This window comes from Rhinatrema bivittatum, chromosome 2, assembly GCF_901001135.1.
Source record: "Rhinatrema bivittatum chromosome 2, aRhiBiv1.1, whole genome shotgun sequence".
In the NCBI taxonomy this organism is placed as follows: domain Eukaryota; kingdom Metazoa; phylum Chordata; class Amphibia; order Gymnophiona; family Rhinatrematidae; genus Rhinatrema; species Rhinatrema bivittatum.
In genome coordinates, this window is record NC_042616.1 from 238,924,337 (window position 1) to 238,937,779 (window position 13,443).

The 13,443-nt window shown below is 44.5% G+C and overlaps 1 protein-coding gene across 6 annotated transcripts in view; it reads right to left on the reverse strand.

Annotated features, from left to right (window-relative positions):
• Nucleotides 1–13,443, reverse strand: part of NPHP3 (nephrocystin 3) — a 232,133-nt gene that overhangs the window by 29,944 nt on the left and 188,746 nt on the right. For all 6 annotated transcript variants that reach the window (XM_029589318.1, XM_029589315.1, XM_029589314.1 and 3 more), the window contains 2 exons: nt 6,507–6,634; nt 3,976–4,216 (listed from right to left, as the gene is read on the reverse strand). In XM_029589318.1, the coding sequence (XP_029445178.1) occupies nt 3,976–4,216; nt 6,507–6,634 (369 nt within the window). The remainder of the gene's footprint in view (nt 1–3,975; nt 4,217–6,506; nt 6,635–13,443) is intronic.

A 13,443-nucleotide genomic window follows, 5' to 3' on the forward strand; every position in this document is an offset into this window, starting at 1 on the left:
ACCATGAACCGCAGAAACCTTTGATGATGCTTGCAGATTCCTATATGAAGGTAAGCCTCCGTCAGATCCAAAGAAGCCAAAATGTGGCCTTTGTGGACAGCCACAATGACGGACCTCAGCATCTCCATCCGAAACCAAGGTACCCGTAGCACCCTGTTGACCTTTTTCAAGTCCAAGATCGGCCGGAAGGAGCTCTCCTTCTTGGGGCCGATGAAGTAAATGGAGTATCGGCTGGTCCAACGCTCATCCGGTGGCACTGGGTCAACTGCTCCCAGAGCCCTTAACCGAGACAGGGTTTGAAGAACCACCTGTTGTTTCCCCTGAGACCCGCAAGGAGACACCAGGAAGAGATCCCGAAGTGGGCGAGAAAAATCCAAAGCGTAACCATGTTCTATGATATCTAGAACCCACTGGTCCGATGTAATCTTGACCCATTCCTCGCAAAACAGGGATAGACGACTCTCTATCTCGGGAATGGAGGAATGGGCCGGCACACCTTCATTGGGAAGCCTTGCTGGAGGAAAATCCTTGGGAGGATCCATAGCGCTGAGGCAGTCTACCTCGAAAGGAATGAGCCCAAGCCTGAGACCCTGCCGACGACTGCCGAGGGGCAAAAGACGAGCCCCTACCCATACAAAAACGATGCTGACCCCGAAAACTACCCTGGGTCGCTCCAAAGGGGCGAGATGGCCTGGGCTTGTCTTCCGGGAGCTTGTAAACCTTGTTGTCCCCTAAGAACTTAACCAGTTGCTCCAGATCATCTCCAAATAATAACTTTCCTCTAAATGGAAAGGCACCCGAGACATAGAAGAGACATCAGCCGACCAACTGCAGAGCCAAAGAAGCCTCCTTGCCGAAACTGCCGAGGACATTGTGCACGCAGAAGTACGAAGAAGATCGTACAAAGCATCCGCTGTATAGGCAACCACCGCTTCCATGCGGTTGGCCTGTTCTGCCTCCGCCGGAGGGAGCTCTTGAGTTGTGAGTAACTATTGAACCCATCTAAGGGTAGCTCTCTGCATGAGACTGCTACAGACGGCTGCCCTAACTCAGAGGGCCGATACTTCAAGTATCTGCTTTAGTAGAACCTCCAGCTTTCTATCCTTGAGAGCTGCTCCTCCCGTTACTGGAACCGTGGTGAGCTTGGCGATGGCCGACATGGCCGCGTCTACCTTAGGGATCTTAAGAAGATCCAAGAACTCGTCTGGCAGCGGGTAAAGTTTTTCCATGGCCCTACTAACCCTTAGAGTGGCTTCAGGCGCATCCCATTCCCTGGTCATAAGCTGTAAAAGCATCGGGTAGAAAGGAAAAATTCTAGGAGGTGCCCACAGGCCCGACAAAACAGGATCCCCTGAAGAAGGATCCAACACCGGCTGCGGAGCCTGAATATCTAGTTCTTGTAGTACATGAGGAATCAAAGGGTCTAGCTCCTCGTTACGAAATAACCGGAGTACCCGCGGATCATCCCCCTCCACTGGAGCGGCATTGTCAACATCATTGCTGATATCCACCGGGGAGGGATCTGGAAGCACGGGCCCCGGAGTGGAAGGTGCCGGTATATCAGCGTCAGGAGCGGGACGGGAAGGCCGGGTTCCTGGGAGCCCCTTGATCCTCTGCAAGTCTAGGGATCTTAGCAGGAGGAGAATATTGCCCATTCAAGTCTGCCTCAGCCTCCATATAAGCTTTGTGAAGCAGTAAAATAAACTGAGAAGAAAATGGATGCTGTCTCTTTAAGGGCCCCCCCAGAGGCATGGCAGGAGGAGGACAAGAACCATTTCCCAAATCGTGAGGCCTTTGGGGGCTTAACGTAGGTGGAGAAATTGGTGAAATCCCCTCCCCCCTGAGCCATGTGCATCTGAGCCCTGAGCAGCATCGGGACCCGAATCGGGCAAAATGGCCGCCGTTCTCGCACTGGTCAGGGACGGGGCAGGCCTCTCCCTGTGAACAGTCTGACTGCGTCCTAAGCCGCGCGATCACGGCAACGCTGACCTTTTCCCTGCAATCGGCAGCGATGAAGGCCCCTCACCCCCGGGAATACAGTGGGAGCAGAGGCCTTCGAGAGAGAGCCGCTTTGTCGGCTCTCCACACGCTGTACATCGCAATCCTCGCAGCATGGCAATCTAAGCCGTAAGCAGAGAAACAGCTGAGTGAAACAATTCACTCCCTCTGGAGCCCTGGGAGATTTTAGCAGGCTTGCTCTGATTAAAAAAGGCTTTTATTTATTTATTTTATTATTTTTTTTAGAGCTACCTAACCAGGGGAATGTACATCTCTGGGCTTAATATTCAATTTGTAGCTCCCATCAGAGGAATTAATATGTCTCTGGCACTTCATGAGGGGAAGGGACTGGCCCACCAGTAAATCCCCCCCAACTCACTGGGCTGTGTCAATATTCTCTGGGTATTAAGGCCAAGGGCAGAAGCCCAGCCTTGCCTGCTATTACAAAGTGAACTCAGTCTTTCACTTTTTTTTTTTACTACTTATTACAAGTTTATCTAGTCAAAGGTACTAAGGGTAGGATAGCCTCTTCACTTATAAATCAATCAAATAAAGAATTTTGCAAAGGATCAACAGAAGAAGGATGGCAGGTTATGCCATCCTTCATCTGCTGGAGTCAGAGAAATACTGAAGGATCGCAGGTGGCACACCGGGTTATCTGGGTGTGCTTTTCAGCTTTTCTCTGACTCCATCTGCTGGAAGGGAGGCATAACCAGCGGTCTGGACTGATCCTGGTACGTACAGGGAAAGCTTTTTTTAAAGCTATGACTAAATAAATAAAGACAGTACAATGTAGCCCTAGCATATATAAAATTACTTAAAAGTCATTGTTTGAAGAAGTGGTCCTGAAAGCTCGTATCTTTGAAATAAAGGTATCTATTCAAATACTTTATTGGTTTTCTTGTAACTAACCTTATGCTTTATACTGCAGAGTTCTAGGAGTTGTATTGGTCCAGCAGAAAAGCTGATTCCTTGCAAACAGAATGCTAGGAATGATCCATAAGGGAATGGAGAATAAAATGGAAAGTATCATATTGCCTCTGTATCGAGCCTTGATGCAACCGCATATTGAGTATTGTATGCAGTTTTGGTAACCCCATCTCAGGAAAGACAAGGCGGAACTAGAAAAGGTAGAGAGGAGGGCGACAAAAATAATAAAGGGGATGGAACATCTCTCCTATGATGACAGCTACACAAGCTAGGAGTCTTCAGCTTGGAAAAGAGATGGCTGAGAGGGAACATGATAAAAATTCATACAATCATGAGTGGGGTGGAATGGGTAAATAAAGGATTATTTACCCTTTCAAATAATACTAAAACAAAGGGGACACTCCATGAAACTAATAACCAGCAGATTCAGAACAAATCGGAGAAAGCACTTTTTCCCTCAGTGCACTATCAAGCTGTGAAATCTGTTGCCAGAGGAAATGATCAAGGCAATTAGTATAGCAGGGTTTAAAAGACGATTGGACTAGTTCCTGGAGGAAAGTTCATAACATATTATTAGCCAGGTAGACTTAAGAAAGCTCCTGCTATCCTTGGAAGTAACAGGAATTAGATTTAGTTTATGGGATCTGCCAAGTACATGCGAACTGGACTGGCCACTATCGGAGACAGCATGCTGGGCTTGATGGACTTGGTCTGACCCAGCATGGCAATTCTTAAGGTCTTATGTAGGTCACAATATCTTTAATTGTGCAACAATGTCATAGTGCATGAGCTTTTAAGACCACATAGGTTTCAAGGAATCTATTTTTCTCCTGAACTAATATAACTGCTGGAACTCTGTGGTATAATCAAGAATATAATCAGTTAATAAAAATTCAACAATTTCCTCCTTTAGATCCTGATCTTCTACTCCTCCCTTGTAAACTGCTTTGATGTTTTTTTGAAAGGCGGTATATCAAATAATGTTAAACTTAAACTTGTCTTGTTAAACCCACTGAAGGAATGACTACAATTTTGACTTGCACTTACTTTGCGCTTATAGAGGACTGCGAGGTGTTTCACAGTGTAAGCCAGCGATGGGTGGTCAGGAGCCAGTGCCCTCCTCCTGATGTCCAGAGCCCTTTCATACAGCTCCTCTGCCTTGTCGTAGTGCTTCTCATCATTGTACAGCGCTGCCAGGTTGTTCAAGGACTGGGCACAATCAGTATGATCCGGTCCCAGAACGCGCTCCCTCATTTCCAGGGAGCGTCTCAGGAACATTTCTGCAGTCCTGTAGTAAAGGCACAAAAAAACACAGCATTCATAATGGCTCAAATGGCAGAGGTAAAGGCTTCAGAGTCAGACCTCCATTCAATGCCCTGAGAAAGAAAAACGTTTTCTGCCCGACTAGATACAGCAGAAAAAGTTGAGCAATGTTTTGGGTCTTGGGAAGTCTTCATAAAGTCTTTCTAGAACAAACCGTACAATCTTTGTATGATCCTTTTAGATACACGATGTGCTATAGAAAAGATATTTACATAAAGGACACTGTCAAGGATGCTATAGTAATACAATAGGGAAGATAGATTTTGAAAAAGAAGGATCCTGATATTGTAAAGTTATTTTATAACTATAATGATGCCTTGCATTTTTCATCTCTTTGCAGGCTTTTTTCTTTCAGGGTTTTCGATATACGTGAAAGAACTGGAGTCTTGGTATTACATTCTACAACAGCCAACATTTCTTTCCAGTTTTAGACCGTGGATGGAGCTCAACAACATCAGCCAATCCTGTTGCTTCAATCAATCTGGCGTCTCTCTACTGCTGCAGCACAGAGGATTATGAAAGTAAAACAGCATGCAAAAGTGATGCAAATGACATTGTTTTGAATTGCACATTAAATTTGATTAAGTACCTTGCAGCATCTCAGAATATAAGGACCTTGTTATTTCATGCCTTTGCTTGACTCTCTTCCTTCGTCCCACAGATAGGGTGAGATAATATAGTACAAAATTTCATCTTTGTGAGACTTTCCTCACTCCAAATTATGTCAAATCCTCACCAAGGTGTACTGTACTGTTCGTACGTCTCACTCTACATGCGAAACTGGCCTCTAAACCCTAAACCACCACCACCATCACCACCTCACCTCGACCTATTAGATGGCCCTCCTACAGAAATATAAATGGGTGCACACACTGAGGCCCTCCCCAGAGGCTGATTGGCTCTCTCTCTTGCTCCCTCCACTCCTCTCCTTCTCCCCTTCCCCTCTCCTAAGCCCAGAAATGGTCAAAATGCAATTTTAAAAATTTATCGCGAATTGCATTATGGCCATTTCGGGCATATTGCACAGCCTAACGCCAGGAAAAAAGTGTAGTTATTTCTGGTGTTAAAACTGTGCGATAGTATGCATTATGCTATCGCATGGTGTGATATTGCACCTCATTTAACTAAATCCCACCCAAACTCCTCCCTGATCCCACTCCTCTAAAAAATTTGCATTTGCGCTGTGCATTATGAACAATAACGCATTTTGATGAATGACCTTGTATGTTTGCTGTGCTTTTCTCTGCGTATTTTTCATATTGCTTGTGCATTATGCCTATCATTAAGTTAATGCTTGAGCTAAAAAATGTGTGCTAAAAATTAGCACACACATTTTTTAGCATGATTTAATTCATTGGCTCCATTAAAAGCCATGGCTGAATATAACTTTGAGCAATCTGCCTGCATCAACTGTTATGTTTGTGATGTAAAAATTATTCCGTGTTGCCATTATGTTTAAAGCTGACTGCCAGCGTACTCCCTCTCTTCCTGCATATAAGGCTTAGAAGACATCCTTTCCTGGCTAATGGTATTTTTTTAGGTTGCCCAAAATAGTTGTGCACTGGCACAGGTGCTGAAGAGGAACAGAGTGCCAGGCAACAGTATGTAGGTGATCCAGAGGACTTCAGTGTCAGACTTGCTCGGTGGTATAGTAGCAAGCCGACAAAGAGAAGAGGAAAAGAAGAACAATATAAGGGCACTGGTAGCTTATCTTTAGCCTAACAGTCTCTCTCTTCAGCCTATTCTGACAGGACCAGGAGCGGCCTAACTTAAATAAATAGAAAAATGAGAAACAGGCATCTGAAGAAGGTCCCATTTAGGGCACCAAAAATCAGTATGATGACTTAGTTAACAAATGGGTTTATTTCTATTGTTTATGATGTTCCTGTTTCTTATTTTTCTTGAATTTAGTCTGGCAATTATTTGTGGCTTTTTTACCAACTTAACAGTACTTCATGTTTTTTTTTTTGGTTTTTTTTTTTAAAACTATTATTGTTACTACTTTGCCTGTTTAATCCCCCTTCTATCCCTGCCATTAGTTGCCATTTTTGTTTTTACTGTAAGAAAAAAAAAAAAAAAAAAACCTTCTGAAAAGTGTTCTCTCTTCAGATCTATGTCCACAGTGATACCAACTCAAGCACCTGATCACAAGTTTGCAGGGGAACAGAGCAGCCCGTCTGCACTATTCAGAGAGGGCAGTCCCAGGGACAGTTGTTTCATGCACATATGACATCTCTTCCACAAGAATTACGCACTCGAGATTGTTCTGCAGGTAATAGAGGACTCCCAGCTCATTGAGCGTCCGAGCACTGTCAGGCGTGTCTTTTCCTAGCGTGAGTTCTTCCAACTGCAGGGCACGCTGTTTCAACAGAGCAAACCCATACTGAAACACAAAACAGCAAGGGCCTATCAACAACCATTCCCTGTCAACATCCCTTTACTCTCCATGCATGCACATGGGAATAATGCAAGCATACATCCTGTCCAAAATCCAACAAAACAGTCTAAAAATTATTGTTCAGTTATTCTACTTATAAAGGAATACACAGTAATGAGTTTTGTAAAGGGACACAATGAAATAGTGCTTGCTTTCAGGAAATATGAAGTGAAATGAGAGCAGTTACAGAAAAATGTAATCAGAGTGTGTGCTCATTTTCCATTGCTCCTTTTTCTATCACAGAAGAAAAAATGTATGATTGCTGTCATCTTTCCAATAAATACAGCACAAGAGTACTTATGAAGACCTGGTTCACTGATTCTCAAGATTGGGATATGGCCATTCCGGGCTATATCTTGCTAAGCAAGGACACAGAGGACAGATAAGGATTAAAATTAAAGAATAAAATCTATCTTTTAACAGCTAATCTTTATTACAGTGCTTTTAATTTTTTAGCTGTTATCTTTTATTACTAAATGTATTTATTGTATTTCATTATTTGTTTTTTAAATTGTAAACTGAAATGCGGCGGTATATAAAAAACAATAAACTATGAAAGGGGGAGGAGTAGCTCTTTATGTCAAAAACAATATACAAGCAATTGAATTGTAAGGGACATGGGGTAGAGAAGAAGCATTGTGGACTGTCCTAAAATAAGGAAGATGTGCTTCCATTTTTACTGGTGTGATCTGTAGACCACTGACTCAAACAGAAGAACTGGACAGTGAACGCATTGAAGATATCCAAAAAGTGGGAAAGAAGGACAAAGTGTTGCTTTTTGGAGATTTTAATCTGTCAGATGTGGATTGGAGTATCCCTTCTGCGGAATCTGCGAGAAGTAGAGAGATAGTGGATGCCCTTCAAGGAGCTCTGCTCAAACAAATGGTAATGGAACCCATGAGAGAGGGTTAATACTCAATCTGGTGCTCAGTAATGGTGGTAATGTCTCTAATGTTCGGGTAAGGGCTCAGCTGAGCACTAGTGATCAGCAGACGGTGTATTTCGATTTTGCGAATAGGACCCAGAGAAGTCACACAAAGACCTGAGTTTTGAATTTCAAAAATACAGATTTTGTCAAAACGGGAATGTTCCTAGAGGAAGAACTGGGAGCTTGGGAGAAAATGGGTGAAGTGGAACAACAGTGGGCCAAATTAAAAAGAGCTATTGTAAAGGCAACAAATGTATATGTTAGAAAAGTAAACAAGAGTAAGAAGAAAAAGAAACCAATCTGGTTCTCTAAGGAGGTGGCTGAAAAAATAAAGGCAAAAAGAACAGCATTCAAGAAGCATAAACGATCCCCCCCCCCAAAAAAAAAAACCAAAACACAAGGGGGTGCTGTTCGCCGCGAGAAGGGATGGCTGCTCGTGTTTGAGGCTCCAGCCCTGCCTCTTCACTGAACAACAAATTTGCCACAAAAAATGTATAAAACTTGATTTTAAGCATAGCACTGGCTCGGGCACGAGTCGCTGACAAAATTTGCTCAACAAAAGGATGCTGCTCACCGTGGGTCGGGAGTGCTGTAAGTAAGTGAAGTTTAGCCTCCCGACTCAGGCCAGTCCGGGCAGAGGTTTTTGAGAAACTAACCACAGCACTAACTTAAATAAAATAAAACCTACAAAGTGCTGATTGCCGTGGGATGAGCAGGCAGCCAGTAACCAAAGCCCCTGCTCCACCTTCTTACCGACCGCCATTGGAGCCGCAGGAAAAACTTTCAAGCATAACTTTAAAATTCAAAATAAGAATGTCTCCGATATTCCTGCCCTTACCAACGTGATTCTGGTCGCAGTGTCAGGTTGGGCAGAAGTAGGGGGTTTAAGACCTTTCTTAAAGCAGCCATGTGGTTCGTGGAGCAGCAGGGAAGCTGAAGGAGAGTTTCAGCACAGGCTCAGCTTTCTTCCTGGCCGCCATCTTCGCGGCCAGAGGATGAAGAGGATATAGAAGGATCGGGAGGATGAAGAGAATATAAAAATAGCATAATTGTTGATATAAGGAAAAGGATGTGGTTATTTGAGAGTCATAAAAATTTATAGCAATAAGAATCTTTTTCTGCTTTTTGAAATGTTTGTTTGAAAAAGAAAAATACTTGGAGAATTTTAATATACAAGAAAAAGTTTCTAGGGAAAAAAAGGTTTTAGAAAATATATGTGTGAAAGGAAGTATGAATGCTGTGTGAGTATAGGTTGGGATTTTTAGGTGGGTATTCCTTGGGTTTGTGTTTGAAATGTTAAAAGAAGGGTATCTTTCGGAATATTGTTGTAAAACAAATAAAGATTATAATATATTATATGTCACTACAAGTATTTTTGTTTATCAGCTTTCTTCCTGGCAACCATCTTTGCAGCACACAACACAGCAGGGACACAAGAACAGGGAAAATAGCTGTCGGCTCTTCACCATCGCTCTTCCCTGGGGGAGAGCAGCAATTTCACAGGGGACTTTCAATATTAATTATACACATTTTCAAAAACTGCAATTTTCAAAGACTGAGCTATTCTCTGTGGTCCAGAAACGTTGCCGCCGTTTTTTGAGCTCCCGGCGCCCCCCCCCCGACCGTCATCCACTCTCCTCAGTAACGCACAATTAAACTCTGGAATTTGTTGCCGGAGGATGTGGTTAGTGCAGTTAGTATAGCTGTGTTTAAAAAAGGATTGGATAAGTTCTTGGAGGAGAAATCCATTACCTGCTATTAAGTTGACTTAGAGAATAGCCACTGCCATTAGCAATGGTAAACATGGAATAGACTTAGTTTTTGGGTACTTGCCAGGTTCTTATGGCCTGGTTTGGCAACTGTTGGAAACAGGATGCTGGGCTTGATGGACCCTTGGTCTGACCCAGTATGGCATTTTCTTATGTTCTTATGTTCTTAATTGACAGGACGAAGAACCTAGCCACGGCCTTGGCACGGTTAAGTGCCATTCCTTTCCGAATAATTAATCAAGACAGGATGTCACAGCTTGCTATGGTCGTCTAGTTCTGCCACCCCACTTCCCCCACTGTTTGTTTTAAAACTAATAATAGCGTACAGTTGGAGCAGACCCCCCAAGACATATAGTAAGTGTATATTACAGTGAAGCCTGACATGACCGGCTGCAAGAAGTTAGTAGATCTGAGCAAGTTCTCCTACGATTCCTCTGGTTCCCGCTTTGCTGCCCTGGGACCAGAAGCAGTCGAGCAAAATGGGGCCAAGCGACCGGACTCACCATCTCCTGAACAGGAGGGAACCCAGGCGCTGCATGCTCTTACTAAAACGGACTTTGACAATTGGTTTGCCGACCTTAAGAACGATATCAGGTCCTTAAAAGATGAGGTTAATGTCAATAAAGAGAACCTGCGCAGGGACATGCGGGAGTTAGGTCGCCGTGTGGAAGATGCAAAGAGTATTGTGGAGGGGCAGGTTTTAAAAGTCGCGGCGATTTCTACAGTTATCAGAGACCTGCAGCAAAAGTATGAAGAAACACAACTTAAGCTCGAGGATTTGGAGAATCGGTCTCGCCGTGCAAACATCCGCATTCGGGGCCTCCCAGAGGTGCCAGCCTATGCCAATGCTATGGACGTGACCCGCTCTTAGCAACAGGCATGGAAAGCGGGGAGTCCCAATGCCGGACTGAAGTTGTGATAGAGAGGGCGCACCGGGCACTGGGTAACGCTCCTCGGAACGAGCCTAAGGACATAATAGCTTGTCTTCATAGTTATCTTGTAAAGGAGGACCTGCTCCGCTATGCCCACCTGGCCAGGGTGTCCCCCTTTAGTTGGGAGGGACATGAGTTGCAGCTATTCACTGATTTGGTGCCGGCTACTTTACGATGTCGGAGGGAAATTCAGCCGCTCACAGCCCTCTTGCGCAAAGAAAACTTTCGCTATTGTTGGGTTTACCCATGGGGGTTAGCCTTCACGATTAAAGGTACTATGACGGAGGTGAGAAATATGCAGGAGGCTACACCAGTCCTCCAGGCTGTGGGAATCAACGTCTCTACCCTGGACCAGCCGCCGGTCAAGATATCAGTGCAGAATCAGCCCCAGTGGCAGCGTGTGGAGAAAGGTGGAAGTTGCCTCACATGGAATACGGTGGACACAGACGACGTAGACAAGGGGAGGCCCACTTGAGATCCGGGACTTTGGGGTGCCGGGAGGCCATGCTGACATGTAGGGGATGGTTCTCCACAATACCTGTGGGTCCAGATCGCCTGTTCTGTTTTGTGTGGTTTTAGGGGGCAGAGGGGGTCTGCTCTTTATACTATTGCGTTAGTGTTTTGAGTTACAATCAAAGTAGAAGGCACAGTGGGGGAGGTCGAGGGGGATCTCCTTCCGCGACAGAGGTTCACAATGGGTGTGGAGGAGTTAGTACGGGGACGGAGGAGGGGAGGGAAGGGGGAGGGAAGGGGGGGGAAGGGTATCCGGGGAGTGATGTCAGTCAAAAGGAAGGTTTTCATCGTCAGATATGGGGTTGGCAAATAGTGGGGTGCAAGTGCATTTTTGGATAGCTCTTTGGGGGGAATCAGTGGGAGCTGGAGTCCATAGAGGTATAGATGGTGGACATTAATTGTATTTCTATCAATACTAAGGGGTTAAATTCCCTGGTCAAGCGCCAGAAATTATTTAGGGAATTCACAAGGCTCTCTGTACAGGTGGCGGGAATGGTTAATAAAACGGAAAATGTCATAATACCTCTATATCGCTCCATGGTGAGACCGAATCTTGAATACTGTGTTCAATTCTGGTTGCCGCTTCTCAAAAAAGATATAGTTGCGATGGAGAAGGTACAGAGAAGGGCAACCAAAATGATAAAGGGGATGGAACAGCTCCCCTATGAAGAAAGGCTGAAGAGATTAGGGCTGTTCAGCTTGGAGAAGAGATGGTTGAGGGGGGATATGATAGAGGTGTTTAAGATCACGAGAGGTCTAGAACGGGTAAATGTGAATCGGTTAATTACACTTTCGAATAATAGAAGGACTAGGGGGCATTCCATGAAGTTAGCAAGTAGCACATTTAAGACTAATTGGAGAAAATTCTTTTTCACTCAACGCACAATAAAGCTCTGGAATTTGATGCCAGAGGATGTGGTTAGTGCAGTTAGTGTAGCTGGGTTCAAAAAAGGTTTGGATAAGTTCTTGGAGGAGAAGTCCATTAACGGCTATTAATCAAGTTTACTTAGGGAATAGCCACTGTTATTAATTGCATCAGTAGCATGGGTTCTTCTTAGTGTTTGGGTACTTGCCAGGTTCTTGTGGCCTGGTTTGGCCTCCGTTGGAAACAGGATGCTGGGCTTGATGGACCCTTGGTCTGACCCAGCATGGCAATTTCTTATGTTCTTCATCTAAGAAATTCATTTACGCCGTAAGGATGAAGTTTACTTACTTCCCAGCGTTTTCCTTTGCAAATCTATGCGCCGACCACGGCATTGCAGCGGTATAGTGGGGTGGGCATTCTTTTTGCCCAACATTTGCTGGTCCAAATCCAGGACAAATATTGTGACCCACAGGGCCGTTTTCTTATCTTGCAGGTTACAATTTCTAATGTACCATTGGTGCTAGTGAGCATATACTGCCGACCAACAATGCAGGTTGAGACTCTGAGGGAGGTTTCCCATCATTTAGCCACCTACCCAAATGCAAATTTGGTAATAGCGGGAGATTTTATTATCCCTCTTGCACCAGTTATAGACACGTCAGCTCAGGCCTCTTGGGGCCTGGGGAGTGCTAGGAGGGCTTTTCAACACCTCCTACATATGCTTCACCTGGTTGACATTTGGCGGCTTAATTACCTGCACAGTAGAAACTATACTTTCTATTCCCACCCCATAACACCTATAGTAGAATTGACTACTTCCTGGTTACTAAAATTTGGTCAACGGTACTTCTAAAGTGGATATTGAGCCTATCACATGGTCTGACCATGCCCCAATAAGGTGGTATGTTCATTACGATCTCGGGATGCTAGTCGCAACTTCTAGAGGCTCAATGACTCTTTATTAAAAGACCCACTCTATGGAGACCGGATTCATGAGGCCTTAGAGGACTATCTTTCCACCAATACTATAGCAGGGGAATCCCCAGTAGCGGTATGGGAAGGCATGAAGGCCATTTTCCAAGGTCACTGCATTAGTCTTGCTACATATTGTAAAAAACAATGACTGGCCAGTCGGGAGACACTGGTCCGGGAATTAAGAAACCTAGAGGGGAGGCATAAAAGAAACCCTGGAGGTATTCCCATTAGGTGGTTGACTCAAAAGAGAGAGGCGATAGCAGCTTTAGATGTGAATACCATAGCTTATGCACTGGATATTTTGCAGCAAAAATATTATGAATTTGGGAATAAACATAGTAAATTACTGGCCAGGTGGTTGCAGGCTAAGCATGTAAGAGCCCTTGTTCATAGCATTAAGTCAGCTACTGGGGAACTCCTTTTGAACCAAGATGCGATTCGGCACGCTTTCAGGAATACTATGAGGAGTTATATAAGCTGGAGGCGGAACCCGCGGAGGCAGACATAGCATGCTATTTGGCCAGCATACCGTTGCCATGCCTCACTCCCACGGAACAGGCATCTTTGGGTAAACCGATTTCCCCTTTAGAAATAGATTGGGCCATTAAAGACCTGAAGGCGGGAAAATCCCCAGGTTTAGATGGATTCACACCCTTGTTTTATAAAAAATATCACACTATCCTGAGGATTCTTCTCATGGCCATGTTCAATAACCTTCGGGAGGGGGGTAAACTCCTTTCTTTCGGTAATGTAGTGGGGATCACCTTAATTCC